Genomic DNA, 26,123 nt, shown 5'->3' with positions numbered 1-26,123 from the left:
TCATGTAAATTCGATTGCTGTTGTTGGTAGCGTTACATTTTTATGCGGCAACTTTATTCCACGCTCAAATGAAGGCAGACATCATTTATCAGTCAGAATTATACACAGTGATTTACATGTTCATTGTGTCATATCGCAAGATTTACAAATAATATTGTAAAGACTGTGAAAATAAAGAGAAACATTTTTAGTGAAATTCTATTTATTAGTGTAATTGCCAAAAAGTCAAGGTATATGCAGCACTTGGGTATTTTTTCATGAATTTCAAACATTGTGCTCAGAATCTTGGGCCATACTCAGGAATATTTTAGGAAACATTTCTTTTTTTTTTAACTCCTTAAGAACAAAAAGACCAAAATGTTAGGACCTTTCTATTTTTTGACCAAAAATATTGAAAATGATCTGCTTTTTATATATCACAGTGGTAGTGAAACGATCTCTGTACAGGAAGACTATTCTGAGAGTTCAATGTTTGGATCTGAAATTCTGTGATCCCAGGTTTGATTTCTACACATTTCTTCAGTGCAGGAGCTTTTCTCTTTAATTCTCCTTAATGAGAGCAATGCTTAGGTAGCCCATAAAATCCAGGGTATTAGAAGAAAAGTCTTTACTCATCCGACATACCTGCATATCTACCAGGTTTTGCTTGAAACAACTGTGTGCATGTAGGTGAAAGAACCTTCAATAAAGTTTGAATTTGCACACTGGACAACATTATTTGTGCATTTTATTTGTATTACAGTATGTAACTGAAATTCCAAAACTTACTTTTTTTTATAACAATGTAACATTTTCGCTAACACAATGCGCATATTAAACAATTTATATATATATATATATATATATAAATATTATATATAATATATATATATATATATATATATTTTCTGTTAATATATATATATATATATATATAACTAGTTTTTCTATTTTCTGTTATGGTTAATGTTGGCTGGTGTAAAAACTATGTATTCCTCAAAATATTTACTACCAAAAGAGGTTCTAGTAGGGAAAAATAAACTAATTCTCAATGTTTGTAAATAATAATAATAAAAATGCTCACAAAAAATATCATTGTGCTACCACAACCTGGACGAGGACGAAGTGCAGGTGAAACATTAAAAAGTCTGGTTATTTTTACTTATTGAAGTCATATTGTGATTTGGGTGGAATAAAAATGCAAGCAGAATAAATGGGTGGAAAAAAAAACAGCTCTTACATCCTCAAATAGATAATCATCCTTTAATTAAAAGATGGTTAAGACAATGAGGACATTTGCATTCTAAACTTAAATACAAATTCAAAAACATTTTTGTAAAAAAAAAAAATGTGTGAACATGATTTTCTCAGTGTGGTTATTAGCACTGAACTCATGCATCATGTGGAAGAAGGTGAAAGTGGAGTATTAGACTACAGACCGTTTACAATTTCGCCTATAATGCTTTAGATGTTCTTATGTCATGCTAAAACTTAAAAAATAACGTAACAGCAACTAATGACTTATCCAATATCACAGCCAGGAGTGGCAGTATGAATATCGATTAGATAATGCATATTTAAATTAATAAATTCACACTCATTTCAATGTCCAGCATCAGGATTCGCAGTACACATTCTGACAATCCAAAAGCTGTACGTTTACTATTTGATGACGTAATCCGCTTAAAACAGAAGAACGCAGTGAATGGCATGAAAACGATACTTAAATCTCATATGCAAAAAAATAATTAGTACACAACTTTAAATAATATGTATTCAAAAATAAACCATATAAATCTAAGCAAAGAAAATGCGACTTAAAAACTATCTACAATTGCTTGAATATAAAACCGACTAGTATGGTAATAACCTTAAGACTGCATTTATTATTTTTGACTTTAAAACAACTGCAATGAGAATGCAGATTTATTTACTAACATGTCTCAATATACATAAATCGTATGCTATGAGACAAGAGGTAAAAGAACCCTACAGTAGCAGCAGGCAGTGGTATTACCTTCACTAGTTCAAGGTTTGACAGTTCCACAGACAGAAATAAGACTTGGTCAAGTCAAACTCTTGTTTACAGATCCCCATGAATATTAAATACAAGCCTGCTCAACACAACAGACTTGAAGCGTAATTCAAAGCATTCAGGAACCTTCCACAGGGGTTTTGCTGTCCAGCTATCAGGTCAAGGGACTCTCAGACCAAACCTCTGTATGTAAAGAGAATCTAAGGCAACTTGGACCCCTGATATTTTTAGTATGTGATGACCTTTAAACCCTCTAACTCCTTTCCTTAATGGATACAGCGCTGACAGCCTGGTCAGGAGCGTTTCTGGGCCCTTCCCCAAGTCCAAGTGACTCGAAGAGTCTTCGAGAAAGGCTTAAGAGGTTGTTTTGGGTCTTAGCCAATGATGTAATGTGCCAACTCTCTCGTCAAACAACAATACAGTGCTTTTGTGGCCCAAACCAGCTACTTTATGTGAGAAAATTGTTAATCCTACAACTGGACAGTGTACACACACACACAAAAACATTCCCACAATGACGTAACTAACACTTATGGTCAATGCCGAGACCATCTGCTGTCTCAATGATCTCACACACACACACACACACACACACACACACACACACACACACACACACACACACACACACACACACACAAAACATGTAACATTTAGCTTGAGTGCAAACTAAATCTGTGGCACTTTATCTTATAGTGAGCTTTAAAGATTGCCAAACGTAACTATTTTTTTGTTGTGCTATGAACGGGCCGTTTAAGCGGCATCTAAAAACAAGATAGTTCGAGAGCTGATTGGTGGGTTTAAATAACACAAGATGTTCCACCTTCGTAAATCTGTCTGTGTTTAAAAACTGACAACTTTAATGCCAAAACCACTCAGTTTTTATGGAGCAGAGAAGGATTTCACAGAGGGTCGGTGTCACTTTGGCACAAGCCCTCGGGATTGTGGGTAAAGAGGGGACCCTGAGCCAGACAGAGGGCTGTGAGCTGAAGTTGGAGTGCTCACCTTCTTGCCAGTTTTTGGGCGGCTGTAAGAGGATTGTGGGGAAAAATGAAAAGTATATTAAGGTAGGATAAACAAAGAGGTGAAAAATAAACAAAAGTGGAGAGGCTGGAGGGATAATTTCTCACCCTGACTTTGGTTTTTTGGAAAACCCAGCAGCTGAGGCACTGAGGCCTGGACTGGAGCCCAGGCTGGCACGAAGACCAGAGGCGTCCACCTGGATCTCGTCCTCCTCCCTCAGAGCGTCCTCCAGAGCCGCAGCCACTTTAGGCGCGATCACCGGGCCCTCGTAGTCTTTTGTGGTCCGTGTGGGCAGGTCCAACTCCAGCAGCAAGATATTCTCAGCCTGGAAGACGGACAGGGAGAATATAAAAAGATGAAGGCAAAGGAGCAAGAACATAACATGCGTTTGATTCTCCTGAGCTCATCTGTGTCGCTGTAAAGAGTGAGGGAGTACCGTAACCGAAGCCTTTGTGTGGTGTCATGCGGGGGATTATGGGAAGAGTGTCAGCATACCTTGTATCTGACATCAGGCCGCATCAACATGGCCACACGGGCGTGCTGACTCAGAGGCCGTCTGTAGCCCACTGCAGAAACAGGCCTCTTCATCATCTGCTGATCACTGAGAAAAAGAAAGAAAGAGAAAGATGAGACATTATAATGAAAAAGGGAAGGATGTTAATAGGCATACAAATACTTCAGTTTCAATAAGTCTAAATACGTTTGAATACGGGTGATGGGGGTCATTTTCCAAAGGTCATCTTCTTCATCAAAAGTGGCTCTTGTCACAATCTTGTTCTTCTCCTCCAGAGGGATGAAGTTCTCGATGATCAAATGTCTGGTGGGTACAACACAAATGTTAATGGGTCAATGAAATGCTGATTTAATTTTTTTTTTTTTTTAATTATAAACTAAAATGCAATTCATTCATAGATTTTTAATTTCTAAATATTTTTGCAGTATAAATTCCAAAAAGTCAAGAGTGATACAACTGTATTTTATTAGTAGTCAAAACATCAAAACATGCTGATGGGATCTACTAGGAAGTGGAAGATGTACATGGAAAGGGTAAGACTGTGAATCTTTGTGTTGATAGAGTATCGATTCAGGATTCACCAGATTGTGTTTCGATTCAAAAGCAATTCAGATTGAGGACATACTTGAGTTTGAGTTCTCTTGTCAGCTCATTCTGCGTCTGCTCCAGCTCCTGCCTGTAATTGACATGTTCATCGTGGGCGTCCTGAATCTCCGCCTTCACAGACTGCAGCTTGGAAAAGAGCTACATGAAAGAGACAGAAACAGACGGGACATTCAAAAAAAAAAAAAGAGATGAGGTTCTTCAGAGAAAAAGATAAGGCATTTGCTCTACAAACTCAAGCAATAGGAAGTAAAATTCAGTCAAGTATGGATGATTCTCAACAAGGAGGATGGAGATTGGCCATAAGAGCTGTCCTACTACTAATGACTCCAAAGAATACAGCTGGACTCTAAAAATAAACCTGATCACATGCACATACAGCCTTCCTGATATCATTTTAAAAGCACACTACTATAGACAGACAGACACTACCTTTTTCAGTTTCTTGGTCTTAATGTCAACTTCCTGCTGCAGTGAGCTGTACGTCTCTTTCAGCTCCAGTGTCTCTTCGTCGTGACACTCCATCTCCTGCTGCATCTCCCTTTCCCGCCTTTTCTGCTCACACACACATTATGAATGTTTTAAACATCTTTGCATTTCCCAAGCCTATGTGGAACTGCTCATATAACGTTTATAACATCCTAAAAACGAGAAATGTTCATACATATTTCTGTCCAATCACTGTTTAGATATAAATTAACTGTCGAACACAATGACAGGCCACAAATTGTATAAATTGCATAAATGCTCCAAACAAACCCAGATAGGACTGACCAAATGATTTAAGCAGCATTTTTTTTTTTTTTGAAATTCAGCTTCCCAACATATCCTCATCACAAACTATAAGGAGGCTCAAATAACCTTGAGGTCCAGCTCAATCTCTCCACAGTGTGCTACTGGAAACTGTACCTGTTCGGCTATCTCCTGTCTCTTCAGCTCCAGAATCCTCTGTTGCTCATTGGTGTGGTCGACAATATTCTTCCCTCCCACCAGCAGCTTGCTCTCCATGGCCTGAAAGTGAAAAACTGGTTATCAGATAAGCCAAACATGATGACACTAAATCAGCCAAACTAAGGAATGGACTGTTTAAAGTATTTGTTTCTGAAACGTCTATCCAGTCTTCAACATATTTCATTAAATATGTGAGTTTGCAGCATACATTGAACATGAGGAGATAAAACAAATGAGTAATAAAATGAGGACGTTTTTTCTATTGTACTGCAAAAACAACATACAGTGCAATCAGTGTAATCTAATTAAAAACAAATGACTCTTACAAGCTGGTTCTTATAATGAATCAGTCAAAAAAACAAGAAACTAAAAACAAACAAAAAATAAACAAACAAAAGGACTCAACAAAAACTTGTTTTTAGCATGACTTGAAAAAGCCAATTATTACCCTGCCAATATTTTCACTGGCCCAGTTAAAAAATTATCAATTAAAATGTATATTCTATATTTAATATATTAGATTTTATATTTAATTTAGTTTTACATTATAAATGTATAATGTAAATTTTATAATGTTTACAAATATAAAAGTATAATTTTTACATTTAATATTTAATTATTTTAATTATTTACAAAAAAGTAAACTTTTTACACATTTTTTTTTTGTTTAATCACAGAATATTTGCAATAATTTTACAATATTCGTTAAAAATAAATAAATAAATACACTAGCATTAAAAAGTTTGGGGTGAGCATGATTTTGTTTTAGAAACAAACTTTTATTCAGGAATGACATAAAACTCACAGTAAATACATTTATAATATTACAAAAGATGTATATTTCATTCATTCATTCATTTATTTATTTATTACTTAATTTCTAATTGTATAAGACATAAAAAAAAAGACATAAATGATGTTGAACATCAAGCTTTGCCACCACAGGAATAAATGACATTTTTTATAATATATTCAAATAGAAAGGTTATTTTAAATTGTAATAATTCTATATACTATATACTGTCTATATAATATTACTGTTATTACTGCATTTTTGATCAAATAAATGCAGTCTAGGTGAGCAGAAGAGCCTTTTTTTCATAAATATTTTAAAAATCCTACTGACCCCAAACTTCTGAACAAAAGTATATTTTAACCCAAGGTCTGTACTTTCTAACCTTAACTTTGGCCGCCAGCATCTCTGAAGCCTCCTTCTCTTTGTGAAGATCGTCCATCTTCTTCTCCTTCTCTTTCAGCAGCCTCTGTTTCTCCTCTGCCACCAGGCTGTGGTCCTCCATGATGGCCTTCCTCTCCTTCTCCAGCTTCTCCTGTTGTTCGTGCCAATAATCCACAATGTTCTTATCCGCATCTATTCCTTCCTCTTCGTCATCATCCTCTTCCTCCTCATTATCATCATCCTCCCCATCTTCTAGCTCCTCCCCTCCTTCTCCAACCCTCCTCCTCCTCCTTTTTCTCCTCTTCCTGCCAGACCCCTTCTCCAAAACTTCTCTCAAAAGCGCAAAATCCCCCCCAAAAACCCCAAAAACAGCGCCTCTTTGGTCTCCTCTTACACACGGTTTTTTCTTCATGATTGTTTTTTGCGCGATTTGCATAGCGTAGCGTGGTCAGAGTCTCCTCCAAATTGTAGGAAGCAGGCCCAATGTTGGCCACCATAACCGTACGGGCATTTCCGCCCAAAGAATCCTGAAGCAGTCTTGTAAGTTTAGAGTCACGGTACGGGATGTGGGTGCTTCTCCCGTCCACCAGCGCTGAGATGACGTTGCCCAAAGCTGACAAAGAGAGGTTGATTTTGGTGGCTTCTTTCAAGCGCTCGCCCTGTGCACCAGTTTTGGTCTGTCTTTCACTTCCTGCCAGGTCAACAAGGTTGAGTTTCCCAACCCGAATGTGGTTCTCTCCATCAGGACCCAACTCACTGCACTCAACGGTGATGACGAAGATCGCGTGAGAGCGAGAGCTGTGCTCGTTCATGTTAGTTGCACCAACTGAGCGGTTCTGGTTCCCCACGTTCATCACATGCTCAATCTCACGAACACTTTTAGTGACGAATGAAGAGAGGTCTTTAACGTAGACACCCGTATCTGGCCTCTCTTTGAGCTCTAGACGGCGCGATTGGTCTTTTGATAAAAGATCCTTGATCTCTTCTTGATAAATCTCCAAGTATGAAGCCCTGACCAAGTACTGCTGGTTCTGAGAGCGGGAGATGTGTGTGAAAATGTGTTCAAAGGAGTTTGGAATGACACCCCTCCTTTCGGGGTCATTTCGTACCCCTTCCATCGTGAAAGTCTTTCCGGTGCCCGTCTGGCCGTATGCAAAGATGGTCCCATTAAAGCCAAAAAGTACAGAGTCCACCAATGGCCGGAAAGTCTCATCGTAGAGCTCCATCTGCTTTGAATTCCAGTCATAGACGGAATCGAAGGTGAACACTTTTGGGTGCTCATGGGAGGACGCACTTCGAGGGTTGCGTACGGCCACTTGCCCAAACTTCACATCCACTGAGACCACCCTCTGGAAGTTGGCGGCTCGCTCTTTCTCATTCATGGGGCGACAACGCACCACTACCTTAACAGATTCAGAGCTCTTGCTTTTAGACATTTTGATGGCTTTGGCGTATCTGCTGGCTTCTCCTAATGAGTTTGTAGTTTATTTCACAGTGATGGTGCCGCCAGCATCAGAGCCTGCAAAACATGATGCAACTTAGTGAAATAATAAAGATGAACAAACTTGTTTTATGGTTACAGCAAACAAACACAGAAATATTTATCTAGATTTATCTTGGCATGCAATCTGCGGTAACCTTTTTCATAAAAATACTGAATAAGTACATATCTGGTAAGCAATAAAATAGAGTAAATCAAGCTTACAGTAAATATAGGAATCCCATTTTCCACAGAATAAGAAAAAATAAATCATGTTTTAGTAAATCACAAGTAATATTTTTTATGATTTTTTTATTATTTCATAACTATGATACAAAAAGTCAAAATTGTGAGATACTACAGTGGAGAGAACAATTTATGAACACTTGTTTTTTTTTTCATAAATAATTTTATTAAATAATTGAATATAATAACTGAATGTGAAATATTGAATAACTGAATATGAAATAATATTCACTGTTCAAAATTTGAAGTCATTTTAGTTGTGGCTATACAATGCTAATAGAACAGTTTTTTTTTTTTTTACAAAATAAAGGCACTTCAAAAACTGGAAAACACAGTGATCAAAATTAGAGAACAGCAATGATTGTAGCACAAAGAAAAATTACAACTAACATTTCTGAAGTCAAAAATGCATAGGAAGTGTAGAGGCCCCTGTTTTGAGTGACATCAGCACATCTGCGGCCGCAGGACTTCACTAGTTTATCACACTGCTCTGGTGAGAGCTTGGTCCACTCTTCTTCCACAGTTTGGTATAAGCCATAACTTTTTTCACCAAGGATTTTCAACTGGGTTTAGATCAGAACTCTGGGCCGGCCATTTCATTTTTTCAATGTTTTCAGCTTCAAGGGACTGCTTTACCCCTTTTGCAGCGTGACAGGGGCCACTGTCCTGCATGAAAATTGCATTGAATTGGGCAATGAATGCAGGGAAGGAACCACATGTTGCCACAGGAGGTTCTGATAACAAATTATTCACTCTGTCATGTAGCTGTATAAGAGGCCCAACTCCTGCTGCAGAGAACATCCCCCAAATCAAGACACTTCCTCCTCCACCTTTCACTGACTTCTTTACACACTTTGGATTCAGTCTTTTGCCCAGTTTGACACCGAACATAATGTTTCACATCAGACCCAAATCAATTCTAAAGTTGCTTTCATTACTGAAGTGAACTTTGGACCGGGGGGTATTCCAGAAAGCAGGTTATGTGACACCCCGGTATGTTTAAGGGTTAGTAAGCGGATAAACTCAGCTTTCGGTTCCAAAAACGGAGGTAACTCTCAGGGTATGTACTGTAAGTAGCCATATTAATATTTCTCTGAACATAACATGCTCCGGAGTAGGCTATGTTTCAGGGTTAGTTTATTTCAGAGCTATCGGCGCATGCGTGACCTACTGACGAGACTCCAGTGAATGTGACTAGGGCTGCACGATTGTCATGCACATTTAGTCAGTAAAGCCAGTTCTGTGATTAGCAGTAAATCTCCATCACCTGCTTTCAGGTGGAGCAGCATGTACTACGCAGAGCTATAGTTCTCTGACAAGCTATGCAAAATCGCGTTCATAATCGCAGACGATATAATTGTAGGATTATGAATTCAACAAAATCGTTCTTGATTATGACAGCTGCTTGTGTATCTTCTCAGTGAACTACGGCTCTGTGTAGTAAATGCCGCTCCATCTGAGAGCACGTGAAAATACCGCATTTAATATTGTTTTAACTCTAAATTCACTTCATAATATCAGTCTAGTGTTTAAAATAAATCCTTCTGTGAGATGATGTGGCTTCTTAAACAGAATAATTAAGGCCCACAATATTTCATTGTATTCTAAGCAGTGATAAAGGCTATGTCGATTAGCATTATATTATAGATATACTTTATTATGATGAAAATTATAATAAGAACTCAGATAAACCGTATTGAACCGATTGCACATTGAGATTCATTATCCTGTCCTCCTGTGCATTTGTTTTTTTGTGGAAAACCAGTCTTTTTGGGGGACTTGATTGAGTTAGTGATGTTGTATTGATGCAATATTCTATCACAGATTTTGAATGACCAACTTCTCTTGCAATGGCTGCTATCGGCCTTCATCTGGACAACCTGCTGTCGAAGGGTTTCAGTCACTTTAGAATGGAAAGTTAGGCTGCCAGTTAAATAGGGTTTGACATATAATTAAGGAAATTAGCACCAGGTGCCAGATTAACACCACTAACTGGGAGGTATCTGAAGGTATTCTCTAATTTTGATCAGTGTTCTTCTTCAAATATCTCATTTAAGTTTATTGTACTGTGCTTCAGAATATATTTAACTCATGAAATATGCTTAAAAACTGTAACTTCAAATAAGACTAAGCAGTGACCTCAAAATTTAGGAAATTGTAGGTTGTTCTTTAATTTTGATCTCTACTGTATGCCAATTATGAGATAAAAAGTTGAAATTCTAAAAACAATTCTAACCATTTTTAAATCACCTTTTCATAATTTTGAATCTTATACCATAATACTATTAATTAAACCATAAAACAACAAAACAATTTAACTAATACCAAAAAAATCAAAAATAATGACAATAACTTCAGAAACAACAACAATCAAATTTTCCTATCACTTTTTCAATACAAGCGTTGAACAGTATATTGCAATATGTATTACTTTACGTTTTTGCAGCTTTACAACTATTCAAACAAAGTACAGACCTAAATGAAAGTGATATGCTTTAACTGGTTGGTATAACATACCTCATACTACATTTCTACAAGCACAGACCTGTAGAGTTGTTTATGCCACTCCTAAATACACATTTTCATAAGCAAACGTGTACTCAGTATTACACATTATATTTGTAGAAGAACAAATGTCTAAAACAGCTCGTGCTATTGCCAAATTATATTTTTTTCAAAGACTGGTCATAATTATAATTTACAGGACAAAACGCAATCTATTAACTACTAAGTTACATTAGCTGTAGCAGCAGTGCTAATTCACATCACATCCGATATCATTTAATAGTAAATATCCCTGTAAATCTGGCTTAAATTAGTCAATCCCTGCCTCGACTGTCACATATTATAGCGAGATAACGGCGAATAACAGACTAAACGACACACTAATAGCCTGTTTTGTTGAAAATGTAATTGTTTCAACTTGAAATTATCATATTTTATTATAGTTCAATAATACAATATTGCTAATATGCGCTTGTCAAGATACATAAACGGATTAGTGAGGATAGAGCTCCTCAGAGACTCAAACCAAGCGGCCTGGCAACGGCAAACAAACCGTGTCATTTATACAGCACACACTGTAGAAACACATAATGTAACTCACCTCGCCACTGCAGGACAATTTAACCTGCAAATTACGCCGAGGGTCACCGTCGCCTTCATATCCATCAGAAGCACGTTCCTCTCAAATTTCTAAGCTCTGAAATATACAAAATTACCCGTATCTCTCCTCATGCACTCCGTCAGCCATGTCTGTCCCTGTAAGGAGAGAGAGAGAGGGAGGGAGAGAGAGAGATGTGCTGTGATCCCCCTGCAGGCCGGGATGGCATTCCAAGCTGCTTCAGTTGGGCACTATAGAGTTGTATGTAGTTTGTATGTTTGTTATTACAACAATGGAATAGTAACAAATTACCTCTAATAGTAAAATTATGGAATGACATGGTTTTATTGATTAAAAAGTAAAAATGTAAATAAATAACACTTTTCAAAATGACAAATTTTTAAAAAAAATCCATACACAGATTTATTGCAAAAACAAAAAGTTTATTTTATTCATTTTTTTTTTTAAATAAATGAATACTTTTACTTAGCGAGGATGCTTTAAAAGTATCAAAGGTAATAGTAAAGGCATTTATGTTACAACACATTTCTATTTTTTTTTTTAAATGCTATTTTAAATTTTCAATTCATCGACATTTGATTAAAAATAAATTATGGTTTTTACAAAAAAATATTAAGCAGTTCAACTGTTTTCAACATTGATAAGAAATGTTTCTTGTGCAGAAAATCAGCATTAGAATGATTTCTGAAGGATCGTGAAAAAACTAAAAATTCAGATTTGCATCACAGGAATAGATTACATTTTAAAATAAATTAACATATTAACATTAGTTATTTGAATTTTCAATATTGGAATATTTTAATGTTTTATCTTATCAACTAAATGTAGCCTTAATGAGCTTAAGAGACTTCTTTCAAATACATTTAAAAAATCTTACCCACTCCAAAATTTTGAATTGCAGTGCAGTAACCATTGCATTTCAATGGAAACTGTTATTTTTATTTATTTATTCATTCTTGCATTTTTGTGCAAAGATTATTGTTCAAAATGTAACTAATCATACACCTGAAACATGCAAAACTTCAACCAGCCTTCACAGTTACAAAAACGTAACATCTTCATTTCATTAGAGTTCCTCTTTTCCTTTCCTTTTTCCTGGATAGTCCATCCTAAAGAATGACGAAGGTCTCCTGTGAATATCTCTCTCCCTTTTAACAAAGGCTGAGAAGGACGAAACACAGTTACCGATGAAGTGGTCGGTCTGGCCGAGGATATACAGGTCAATTTGAGCAGTGTCCGGCTGCAAGCTCATGACCTTCACCTGCAAAAATTGTGTCATCACCTTCATATTCTGTTACCTAAATCAGGTTTACACATCTCTAATGTTAAACTGTTAATCCTCACCTTGCCCTTGAAGAGTTTCTGAATCTCTGCAGTGTGCGATTCAGAGTCGGTGTAAACTGACTAGATAGATATACAGGAAAAATCATTTACATACAACTATATACACTACCATTCAAAAGTTTTGTGTCAGTGCTATTTTTTAAAGAATTTTCTAAAAAAAAATGTCTTTTCATAAGTCTCTGATGCTCACCAAACTGCATTTATTTGAAAAAAAATTACATTAGGAATATTGTGAAATATTTTATTTTTAGTTTTAATACATTTTAAAATGTAATTTTTCCTGTGATGGTAAAGCTGAATTTTGGCTTTCAAAGCTCAAAACAACAGCATTTATTTGAAATAAATCTTCTGTAACATTATAAAAGTCTTTAATGTCACTCTTTACAGTCACTTTTGATCAATTTAATGCATTGTTAATTAATAAATTACATTGTTTGAATTGGATAAAAATGTCTGATAAGTGTAAATGCATTAATTTCACTCTCAAATAAATGTTGAGTGGTATTATAAGATGCAGTTCCGATAAAAATTCTAGAAATCTTCATTTGGATCTGAACAATGAGAAACCATCCATTCACATCAGGACACACAAAGCTCACCCAATCTGAGCCAATCCTCAGAAGAATTCCCACGTAAGGTCTGTTTAGCAGACTTCTGATGTAACCTTCTCCTTCCTGTACCATCTTTTCAGTCCACACCATGTACTCCTGCAGTCCAATGTGCTTCTCTAGAATGGGGAACTGTGCTGGGGCTCCTGGAAGAGCGAGAACCGGATGCTCTTTGTGGGGAAACCTGAAGAAAAAGAGAAACACAGAGTTTGAGAGTGAGAAAAGTAAGGTGGAGGGAGCCTGAGTGTTTCAGCTCAACCTTACCTCTTTATCCAGTGCGGCTGGTAGTAGGAGTGATCCGAAAAGAGTGATCAAAATCGACTCCAATATGGTCCCAAAACGGACCAAGAGGATTTCCGTCCTGCATGAAATCAACAGGCTGCATTACAAGTACACTGTCATGAATATTTGAGAATGCATGAGATGCTTTTATGGTATGAAAGAAAATGCAGATCTGCAAAAATTCCGATAGATGGCAGTGTTTCCATAGCGTGCAGCATAATACATTAGAAAAAAATATTTGAGGTGCAGCTATACAGAGAATTTCGGATTGTGAAGGTCTAGCAAAAAGACAGAAATGAAGTGCACCTTGAAGAAAGAGCACCCATATTACTCTTTTTGTCCATGCTCCTGTGAGCTGCAGACTCAAAGCAGGAGGCCAGTGCTTAGGAGCCAAGTGCTCCATGAAGTCCTCTAGAATCACCACACGGTGGCACTGCTTCACTGGCTCCAACTGGAAATACTCACTGTAAGGGACATGCACCTGTTACAGAGAAACACAGAAGCATACTATACCTTATCAATTAATTGAACTTTCTCCTATTGATCTACAAGTGTGTCGGCCAGTCATTAGATGGATGATCAGCCACTGTTTCAGAACCAGCAGGCAGATGATGGTCTACCAGCTTGGATCAACTTATGATAAGTATGGATTATCTAATGACCAACATGAATCAGCCAATGGTCAGTTTGAACCAGAGTTACTGTAACTAAAATAAAATTTTGTAAAATATTAAAACTATTAAAAGATATATAAATATTAGATGAAACACCTAAACTTTAGAATTAGAACTAATTAGAAAATTGACCTTGGGAACTAACTAAAATCACTTTAAAGCATAACAAAATATAAAATGATAAATACTACAAAACCGACAAAAGTACATAATAAAATTACAAAAACTTAACTAATATTATAAAATGAAAACTAAATTTAAAAATTGTGTGTGTGTGTGTGTGTGTGTGTGTGTGTGTGTGTGTGTGTGTGTGTGTGTGTGTGTGTGTGTGTGTGTGTGTGTGTGTTTGAAATGCTACTTAAGATTCAGACAGAGCAATAATTATGTTTCAGTATGCTTTGCATGACCTGATTTGGTTCGACTAAAGCTTTATTTCCAAACATAAATGGTGCAGATGCCGTTTCGAATAACCTTACATTTTTGTTGAATGGTGTGCTTTTCCTTGATTGTATGTCTTCTTGATTATAACCTAAAGTGGAAAAGACAATAACTTGTCCTGTCTGTATTGTTCTTTTCTTCTGCTTTGTTTGATATGTATTGTCAGTTCTTGTATTCAATACTAAGATCAACTCAGACTGTGTCGAGTTGCTTAGATGAGCAACAAACTCTTTTAATAACTCTGCAGAAGAAACTGATTAATTTCTGTCAGAAGAATTTGTTATTTACTCAAAAGTGACTCATGTGTGAGCCATTGATTGCACTGAATGGATGTCACATGTTGAATGTTGTTGTCTAAACTAGAACATAAAGCCTTCACTGCTGCTATGCATCTCAGTACATATTAATTTAAAGAGAATAAACTTACAAATACAAAAGAATAAACATAGACTTCTCCCCCACGGACAATTTCACATGTAGTACACACAATGTCAAAAAACATTGGAATATCAGTTCGTTTTCACATCTAGAGTAAGAACATTGCTTTTAAAGTGTATCTTTGTAATTTCCACGTTTGAGGGGTTTTATGTTTATGGACTTATTTGGGAAAAATAAGTTCACTTAATTGTATTGAATGTGCACTTGTGTACTTTAAATCCTAAAAGTATATTAAAAAATAAAAAAAGTCTTAAGTGTACTTTTAAAAAGTGCATATTTTCATAGTCAAATTAAAGGTTTTACTTTAAAGTACATTTTAAATCATTATGTTTTAATAAACTTGTCATGCTTTAAAGAAGTACACTTATTGTGATGTGTTGACTAACATACTAAAGCAAAATTAAAGTAAATTACTTGATAATGTAGTGTGATATTTGATGTTACATTTAAAGTTAATGTATTTTAAATGTACTAATTTGCAGCTTCATCGTTACAAATGTTACAAAGATATTTAAATGCATGTTTCAACAGAAATGACATTAAAGTATCATACATACATTTCAATCATAGTTCAAAGACAACAGAATTAATTTCATATAAAGATATACTTATGTAGGTCAAAAAAGCACTCTTAAGTTCAAAATACATTTAAACTATAATGCATTTTCTTTTTTTGTGAATATATCAATTTATTATGCTTTTAAACATTACATTTAGTTTGCACTTAAGTATATATTTTTTATAATATAGTATTTCCATAATAAATATTATTTTATATTTATTATAATTTTTTAAGTATGCTAAAATGTACTTTTTTCTCAAGGGTATGACTTATTCTGGTTAATCTTTCTCATGCATCTCTTTTAATTTCTGAAGAAATTCTCTGAAAACACAACTAAGGGCAACACATTTTCGCTGTTGAGTGCTGGTGATATTCAGTGATGATAAAGTGATATACCATAAATTATGCCTAATCCAAAGCTCTTTTATCAAAACCCATCATTAAAAGCAACATGTGTGTGCAACATGGTTATATACTCCATCCCCCTTCACGGGAGTTCACACACACACTCTACATGGCTAAAAATGGCCCTGGCATGTACTTATTAATTTGAATGGGTATGTACATGTAGTATTGCTATTGTATCATGTAAACCTGACACTTTTTGTAAATGTCAAAAAACACAGTTAAATAATGCACCTGGTACCTATACGTTCACTGAGTGATAATTTCCAGTTACGTAATCACCAACGCAACATGATCAAGCATATCACAAGTTACTTCTGCAGGATATATGATAACGTCTAACTGAAAAGAAACTGGTCAATAGATTGCTATCACCGAATGACCAGTAGGTTTTGGTGGGCAAGCCGTTAAGACCATGGGGTCTTGTACCTCTCGTTTAAATATAACTCCATTCTCTCATCATATCTCTCAACATTTCCTCTTGTGCTCTGTCAGCATGTTTCTCTGTTTCCTGTGTCTACTGCCCTCACTTTATCCCTGCTCTCTAATGACCTGGCCCATCCCCCCTCCATTGAAATGTTCACATGTGCACACAGCAGACAGTGTTTTTTCTCATTGTTAGAGATGACTGCGATGATAACAAAGCGGAGCGAGACTAGGTTGCTCTCGCTTTCTAACTGTGCAGAGTTCTGAAACTTCCTTCAGGTGAGGAAGCGAATCACATCTTCAAAGGCCATGAGATAGAGGTTAAAACAATCGCTTCTCATTCTCATTGTGTGCTCGAGCAAAGCCTACACTTATGATGAGAGAGGGGAACAGCAACTCAGAGACAACAAAAGTTTCCTCTAAATGTGAATGTAAAAAAGTGCTCATCCTTTCCTGTACATAATTTCACAGTCAAAGACGTGTTAGTGATGACTTTACGGCTTTGATAAAACATATGGCGCATCAAACACTTCATGGAGGACAGGATCAGGATCATCTTACATACGTCATGTTATCTAATAAGAAGGAGTACGCGATGCATGTGTACAGCTCTGCTAGGTCCACCCAAGTCTCTTATCAGTGCTGAACAGAGCCACTGCAATGACGGCCTGACGGGTGAAATAGCAGGTTGTTGCTGTTACCTTGGGGCTCAGATTAACCTACCTTCCCACACACTACCCTCTTGCTTTCTGGTCTTCATTTCAGAGCCATTAAAATGGCCAATTATGACACTGATACATTTCTAACAAAAAAATTAATAAATAAATAAAAATAAAAATATTTGCAATGAAAAAAGTGATAACATGCAGAAGTGTCTCACCTCATCTAACCCTTACGTGACTTGGTGCAACTTTAATGTGGTCGGTTAAATTCAGTCTTTTTTATTTTATTTTATTTTATTTTATTTTATTTTATTTTATTTTATTTTATTTTATTTTATTTTATTTTATTTTTATTTTTTTATTTTTTTATTTTTTTTAATTTTTTTATTTATTTATTTTATTTTTTTTAATCTATTGATATGGACATCCACCTGAGACATCTCAAAGGGTTACTCCACCACAAAATTAAAATTTAGTAATTAATCACTTACCCCCATGTCATTCCAAACCCATAAAAGCTTCATTCATCTTCATTCATCTTCGGATATTTTGGATGAAAACCGCGGCTTGAAACGGCCCCATAGACTGCCAAGTAAATAACAGTGTCAAGGTCCAGGAAAAGCGACAAGAATACTTTTTGTACATGAAGAAAACACGAATTCCTCTCCTCTGTGTCTCTCCAAATCAGCGTAGCACCATTTTGACAATTCTGCGCCACAAGGATACGTTTGTTACATGTATTTACGCTTTGGTTTGAAAGACAACAGTGCATCTGCACAGCGCGGCTGACACAGAAGAGCGTACGCCGTCTGCATACTGCTCAGATTTGCCAAAATGGCACTATGCTGATTTGGAGAGACACAGTGGAGAGAAATTGTTGAATAAAGTCATTTTTTTTGTTTTCTTCATGTACAAAAAGTATTCTCATAGCTTCATAATGTTACAGTTGAATCACTGATGGTAGATGGACTATTCTGACGATGTCTTTCATACTTTTCTGGACCTTGACACTGTTATTTATTTGGCAGTCTATGGGACAGTCTCAAGTCTCCCTGTTTTCATCCAAAATATCTTAAATTGTGTTCCGAAGACGAACAAAGCTTTTACGGTTTTGGAACAACATGGGGGTAAGTGATTAATGACAAAATTTTCATTTTGGGATGGACTATCCCTTTAAAGGCATAGTTCACTCAAAAATGACTGTAGGCAATGAATATCATTGACTGGTAGAGTGACATATCATGCCTTTATGTTTATAGCCAATCATTTTTCATTTCCTATATAAAAAATGTAGAAAATATTGTAAAAATATATTATTAAAATAAAAAAACTGTTGCATGAACTCCTGTTCTAAACTAGCTGTTTAAAATCTCTGTTCTGTTCATCCTCAAAGTGTCTCTTTCTTTAAAAAAAAAAACTAGTTTAGTTTAGTTTAGTTTAGTTTAGTTTAGTTTAGTTTAGTTTAGTTTAGTTTAGTCTGCATATTTAGACATCCACAGCGATATCACAGTTCACCCAAAAAATTTAATTCCGTCATCATTTACTCACCGCCATGTCATTCCAAACCCATATGACTTTTGTTCTTCTGTGAAACACAAAAGAATATATTTTGAAAAATGTCTCTGTTTTTATGATTTTGTCAATAAAAGGGATCCAATGTTATACTGTTTATACTGACTTTCATTGTATGGACAAAACATTGACAAAATATCTTCTTACAGAAAAAGAAAGTCATTGTTGGAACAACGTAAGTGAGTAAATGATGACAGAATTGAAAAACTGGGAAAAACAGTACGTGAAATGAGTAGTATGCCTGAATTTATAAAATTCATAAAACAGTATAGGCAAAAAAATACCTGGTTGACCTAATACTACTGCCAAGATTCTGAAGTGTGCATCTGATGGACACTTCACCTTGAGGCCACAGGAGAGGAGTTGTAAATCACGGTAAAGCCAAGCAACTGATGCTTTAAATCACATGACAATGACAACATGGCGAAGGTAGTACCATATTACATTTATTAATATTCATACTTCATAAATCATACTTTTGTAACATTCATGAAGTGTTTTCCTCACCCAGTGTAGTACCTACACAGACAGTATGCAATTATTATTAGAATAATTTTTTTCTTTTAAGCACCTTTTGCCACATTGTCTGAAAGTGATGAAACGTATTGAACGCAGGCTTCCATGATCGTTCTATCGGTGCGTCGAAGCTGTTTATCGCCTTCCTGAGCTAATATAAACCAACCATCTGCTTTTAACCAAACACATAAAAACATGTTCCCCTTAACCCAATACAGTCCCCAATTCAGCAGCACAGAGGGGGGAGAAGGCAGCCATAGAGCTGATTTTGTGCACTGGGGACTGTTCTAGTGAGGAAATCCACTCCAGATGTGTACAAATGGCCTCCTGCTTAATTGCCATTGTTGTCATAGATGTTTTTTGCAAGGCGTTGGTAACCTTTGTAGGAGGTGACAGGATCATTTGAGTAAATGTGCTGGATTTTGTATAAATCAAACTAACAGAGGTCTAGAATAGAGAGACAAAGAACAACAGAAAAAGAACTGGAGGAATTAGGATGACACCTAAACCTGTTAGAGGTTTCACGACTGGCTACTTACTCATAAATAGCCACAGATGTTCCCCAATGCCCTTCAAACACTTCTGTCGGGCTTTTTTTAGTGTGCATGTGCGCATTTCCCCCATTCTGTTTCCTGTCATCATGGCATTCAAATAAAGAGCCAAATATTGGTTTTGTGAGTCCCATGGTTAATCAGAGAGTAATTAGGAGCTGGTCCGGCAGGAATGGAGGGTTGACTTTGCTTTGAAACTCCGAAACTCACTCTCCCCTTGCTCCTCATAACAGTTTTTTTTTTACAAGCACTGTTGAGGTGGAGAGAGAGGAGAGGTTTTACTGGGCCAGCAGTGTGGTGTGTGGCGTTTCACAGAGCACTTTAAAATCAAAGTGGATCATCTAAATGACAGATCACCACTCCACTGTAATCAACCTGAATGAAGCTCAACCACAAAGTCCTGAGAAAAAAAAAAAAAAACTTATACAAACAAGCAGATAATGACTCATCAGCTAGCTTCTTTTTAAATGGATCCACAACCTCAATTTAAAATTTAAAGACAAAGACTGAATGTGTGTGGGTGCTGATGTCTAACAGAAGCTGTGTGTAGGTTTGTGTGTGAAAGAGAGAGAGAAAGTGGTCAGTTCCCAAATGAAATGAACTCTGAATGCTGGTAGGCAAGCATTAATTTCACCTAAATATTTGGTCATACCTTTGTAAATACACTGCACTTTTGAATCACTAAAAAAAAAAAAAAAAAAAAAAAATTCTGAAACTTTCAGTGGAGTTGCTTGTTATTCCAATTATAGATGTTTAGGTAAGCATCTTAGGACCAATAATGCTTTTTTTATCTCCAAAATAATGAATACAATAATCTTGTAATATACATAACTAATATCCCAACAGTGAACTTTCAATTAAACTTTGTATTCCTGGTTAAAAAAATACAATATCATCACCATACTCAAATTTAACAGTTATTCAAATGTTTCTGCTTTAACTCACCTCTGTAATAAGTTTCTTGATTTCTTCAGTTTCAAGATTGATCACACTCATAAATGTATTATCTGTACTTTGTATTTGTCTGTTTTTCCTTTCAGCATTTCTGAATTTTCTGGAACTCCTCTCTCAAACTTTTCCACATTGGATTTTCATTTTCTTTGCAATGAGGTTTTAAAAATGAAAGCTGCCACTTCCATAGTTGATCCTGTACCAACCAGGTTGTTTCAATCATGCTTTACTACTTTATGTCCTGCTGTATTATGTATCATAAATGATTCTCTGTGTAGTGGTGTTGTGCCATCAGAATTTAAAATTGCTGCTGTGATCCCAGTACCAAAAAAAAAACAAAATAATAATATGAACTTTGACAATCTTAATAATTTTCATCCCATTTCCAATATTCACTTTATTGCCAAAATTTTAGAGCGAATTTTTTCTACTCAATTGCATTCCCCACTTTTTGAGCCCCTTTAATCAGGATTCCTGAAACTCCACAGTACTGAAACAACATTAGTTAGGTCGCTAATGATTTGTTAATAGCTTCTAATTCTGGCTGTCATTCTATTTTGATTCTTCTTGATCTCAGTGCCACTTTCGACACTGTCGATCATCAATTTTACTTAATCATTCAGAGTTTGTCTTTGGTGTTTTTGGGACTGCACCAAGCTAGTTTGAGTCTTATCTTTTAGATCAAAAGAAGTTTGTTTCTATAGGTTGTTGCAGGTTTGATATCAGTGTGGTGCAATCTGGCGTTCCTCAAGGATCAATTTTGGGCCATTTACTTTTTAGCATCTATATCCGTTTGGTCAACTTTTAAGATCACTTGGTCTCAACTTTCACTTTTATGCAGATGACACTCTATATACATTCAAAACCTGATGTTGATGTGGATGTTTCTTTTCTTACTCAATGTATTTCTGAGATTAAAAAGTGGATGTCTAGAAATTTTCTGTGTCGAAAGGGAGATGGAGTAAGCTCATTGGTTCACCCCACCAGCTGGGCTGGGTCTTTAACTTTAAGTGTAGATGGCTTTACACTGGAATTTCAAACAAAATTGTAAAAATTGGGGGTGATATTTAGTGCTCATTTAACATTTGTTCACCATGTTCAGAACACTGCAAAGAGATATTTTTTTCATCTTAGAAATATTGCCAGATTGTGTCCTATGTTGTCATTCCCGGTGGCTGAAAAGTTAATCAACATCTTTGTATTTTCTCACATTGATTATTGCAATGCTTAGCTACTCTAAATAAGTTACAGCTTATTCAAAATTCAGCCACTCGAATCCTGTCTGGAAAAAGGACAGATCACATCACTGTCATTGTCAGATTTAATGTCGATTTTAAAATTCTCAAGCTTAATTATAAGGCTTTGCATTGTTTGGCTCCCTATTATCTCTCTGAGATTTTAGCCCCTACACCCCACACTTACTCATTTAATATCTATGGGTGATAGAGCGTTTTCTTCAACTGCTCCAAAACTTTAGAATTATTTGCCTGCTGAGATTAGACAAGCAGAATCCCTTAGTATTTTTTTTTTTTTTTTTTTTTTTTTTTAGGGTAGTTTTTACTTGATTATTTTGCAATTGTCAAATTTCTATAATTGAATTGTTAAACTTAATATATAAAATCTTAAGAACCTTTCTGAGTCATTTCTCCATAACCATACAGATAAACAATAATATGTTTATTGAATTAATGTTCTTGTGAAGCACTTTGAGAGATGCTACTTTTTTCATATAGAAAATTTAATCTTTATTATTTGGACAACATAACCAAACAAATAAACAATAACAATACAAATAAAAAATATTATTTCATGATTTGGAGAACCTTTCTGAGTCATTTCTCCATAACCATACAGATAAACAATAATATGTTTATTGCTGCATATCATTCCATGATATTGGAATATCATTGTCATTTTATGAGTCCATATGAATCCAGTTCTTTCTACACTCTTCTTTCCCTGAAATTTAAAAGAACATTTAAGAAGTTGTTTAGAAGAAGAGAAACACTTCTGGGGATCACTGCTTTAATATTTCTGTGTGTTATTTTAGGCTAAGAATGCAACATAATGCATCATTATTAGTGTATGACAAGTTCATATGTAAAATAATGCCAGTTGTGAACTTTGAAAGGTTGTTCTTTTTAAGTGTTTCAAGAATTGTATTAAAATTTTCATATAAAAGCTCAGTTAATAGTTTTTTATTTATTTATTTATTTATTTATTCATTTATATATTTAACCAGAACTTCTAACTAACATCATCTGATCACATCCCCAGCTCACAAAACCACACCACCTCACCTTAACACCATAACATGTCAACATGACCAGCTTACCTGACCTTCTCTCCACATCCTTCTGTTTGCTGTTTGGAGAAGTCACTTCTGACCTCTGTACTGAGAGCAGTTATGCTTTAGATATTCTGCTATTGCCTGAACACACAACATACCTCAAATATTTTGATAATCATAACAATGGCTTTAAGAAACTGACATCTCATGTCTTTAATTTCATTTCCTACAAACAAAGACAGTGAAACATTTCACTGACATTATAGCAAAACAATAAATAAACACTGGATCATGTAAGCTGTGTGTACATAATATGTGTATGTACATAACGTCTACTATATATATATATATATATATATATATATATGTGTTTGTGTGTGTGTGTGTGTGTGTGTGTGTGTGTGTGTGTGTGTTGTTGTTGCATGAACATTTGATGTTGCATGAACATCTGTTATCAGTTGTTCTAAAGCAATATGAAATGAATAAAATGAAATTAATAAAATCTCTCTCCAGTTCATCATTAAAGTGCCACATGCTTCAAAAGAAAAAAGAAAAAAAAAATCCACAATCATTTTAAAAAGTGCACCTATTATGGTTTATGGAGCGTTTATTCAGCCATGCATGAATGTTTTATTTATTTGAACTGATGAATAGCTGTAATTTTTTGTCTTTGTTCTTACTGCTTAAATTATATTTTTAAAATATCTGATGGCCATTGTGTCACATGCATCTGATCTTCAGCAAAAACATCTTTTAACATTTAGAAAAATAAAAAATAGATGCAAGCAGTTAATTCACTTGCTATTTGATCAATGAGTGATTTTGGGTGCCTTCTATGTCTTTTTAAATTGTATAAAAGCCTCAGTTCCTAACCTTTAATCATCTCATACCACATAGTATAGTCATTTGAGCTTTTCCTTTTGATCTTTCTTCCTTGTCTGCACACATAACGTCTTTTAAAATATCACTCAATCTAATTCGTCTAAATTGAATGTGGTCTACAAACTATTTCACGTTGTTACTCTGATCTGAGCTATTTGTAAATAGTGTAACTCACAATGTAAAAAGTGCTTTATGTGGTAATATCTAAACTAAATAAACTAGTTTAATTAAACTTATCATTTAATATGACTTTAACAAGTTGGTTACATTAACGGGAGTCATTTTTAAGGGTCATATTTTAACTTTTTACAGCCCATTCAGCTTATTAATGAAATCCAATATATTTTCATGTTTCCTTCAAACGACTGTTTGACTGTTAGAAACGAAAACTTTATATACGTTTCGACAAGTACCACGTTTTGTATGTTTCTTCGAGAAAAAGCTAGAATACCTCATATTTTCAGATATTTAAAATATTTATTCTAAAGTAAAAACAATAACGTAATTATTTTATATAAGTCACTGTAGCCTACATCAAATCTAAATGTGCATTAAAAGAGAGAGAGACTGAAAAGGAATGCAGCATAAATATTTTTTTTTCTTTTTAAATTTAGATATACCCATTCCTAAGTTAAAATATCTCTTTTCAAACGTTCTCACGAACTTCCCCTTCAACTCAGAAAACCCGCAACAATTCCGTTTCAGAACTACCTGATATTACCACTCCAAATTATTATTCAGTATACAGACATTTTTCAAATGACTTTTTTGAGCAATTTCACAACAGATCTCATAAATTCACATTACAAAAAAAAAAAAAAAAAAAAACTTCTGAAACCTTCGTGCCTGAAGGGCTCCTGGAGGGGATTCTTTTTCTTTTTTGACATAAAAACTCGGAAAGGTTTCGCCCCTTTGCATTGAGCATGTCGAGAGGCTTATTGAAGACCCCTGCTTCCCCACCCTCTACCCTCTCCCTCACTCACACACACACACACCCGCGGGTCGGAGGGGGTTGGGGTGATGAGGAAACGGGCGGCTGTGCCCTGGAAGTGATTCTTCCCCCAAAACACAAGGTGAAACAGGAGAATCGGAAACAACACGTGGGACCTGCCCTCTGCATCCTTCATTAAAACAAACATTCTCTCCAGACACATAACCACAAATAATCAATTGCTCAAGCAGCAAAGATGTTACCACTTGATTAAATATCTAAAGAAAAACTATTTTTGTTTACTAATCATTTGAGAAATGAATCATACCTGATGTAGCGTCAGAAAACTTCAACAGGACACTCCAGAAGATTTAAGGGCCATCCAAAATTCGTTTACTTGTGTTTATGCTAGTTGTCTTGATTTCTAGTTAATGCAATTAATTATTCAGAATTATTCTCCATGCCTTCCCCATAGAAACATCATCCTCTCAGAAATTTAGTTTGATGAATATCTGCATGCATTTATTGTCTTTTTCTTATTAAATTGTTCTTCACTTGTGAATATCTGATGGGCATTGCAATACAAAAATCTTCAGCAATAACCTTGTTTAGGAAAATAAGTAGATTAAAATAGATTACATTTTTCATGCCATGACAGGCAGGACAGAAAACCCCAACAGGACTTTCAGGACAGATCACACTTTAGAGGTATTGAAGATCATCCAAATTTTGTTTACTTGTGTAGGCTATGACCTTTTTTTCTGACTGATTTCAAATAATAATAATAATAAATAATAATAATAATAATAATTAGATTGAAAAAACACTGTAAATAAACAGTGACTCCAATGCCCATTTTTAGATTTATTACTTACATTTAAGATTCATTTTTTTCATTTGTAAACCATAAAATAATAATAATAAAAATACTCCAGTAAACCTGCTAAAATAAGAAAATAGCTTATGTACAAAAAATACTCTGTAAAATGTTTTCATATTCGTTTCCATTCATTTAACTCAAACAATTTCTGTCATTTCTACTCGGTTTTCTTAATGAGTAGGCTATATATTTTTATCACTGCAGTTTGCACCACTTTCATTTTACTTAAAGCAAAAACAAGTTAAAAGTTTAAATTGTTTATATTTTTTTAAAAAAAAAAATACGTTTTGAAAAAAAAAAAAAATCATCTTAACACCTTCATGCAAATCCATTAAATAGCCTAATCCAGAGTTTAATTGCTTAAGGCTGTATATATTGCATAAATAGAGATTCATTAAAAAGTCATGTTTGTATTGCATTTCAAAACAGCGCAGCGTTCTGTTTTAAAATAAAGAGCTGCTTGTTGACTTGGTCTCCTTGCATTAAACATGCTCGCATTAAATAATTCAAAAACGCTATCGACTGTCTCAATCCTTTTACTTTCGATACACATTCACCGACGAGCCTCACCAGCCCCGC

At 35.2% G+C, this 26,123-nt stretch overlaps 2 protein-coding genes across 2 annotated transcripts in view; both read right to left on the bottom strand.

Moving 5' to 3' along the window:
• The window catches only part of LOC109050245 (sterile alpha motif domain-containing protein 10-like), an 890,290-nt gene that overhangs the window by 419,244 nt on the left and 444,923 nt on the right, over positions 1 to 26,123 (bottom strand). The gene's annotated exons all lie outside the window — the stretch shown is intronic.
• Positions 2,623 to 11,296, bottom strand: LOC109048365 (kinesin-like protein KIF3B). Its single transcript, XM_042712742.1, is given in 10 exon segments — positions 2,623 to 3,041; positions 3,145 to 3,362; positions 3,533 to 3,638; positions 3,738 to 3,854; positions 4,177 to 4,295; positions 4,587 to 4,709; positions 5,064 to 5,165; positions 6,284 to 6,697; positions 6,699 to 7,801; positions 11,115 to 11,296. Coding segments are annotated over 9 exon segments (2,328 nt in total). The 5' UTR covers positions 7,719 to 7,801; positions 11,115 to 11,296; the 3' UTR covers positions 2,623 to 2,932.

This window comes from Cyprinus carpio, chromosome A23 (genome assembly GCF_018340385.1).
Source record: "Cyprinus carpio isolate SPL01 chromosome A23, ASM1834038v1, whole genome shotgun sequence".
NCBI classification, from domain to species: domain Eukaryota; kingdom Metazoa; phylum Chordata; class Actinopteri; order Cypriniformes; family Cyprinidae; genus Cyprinus; species Cyprinus carpio.
This window is presented reverse-complemented; position numbering and strand designations above follow the sequence as displayed.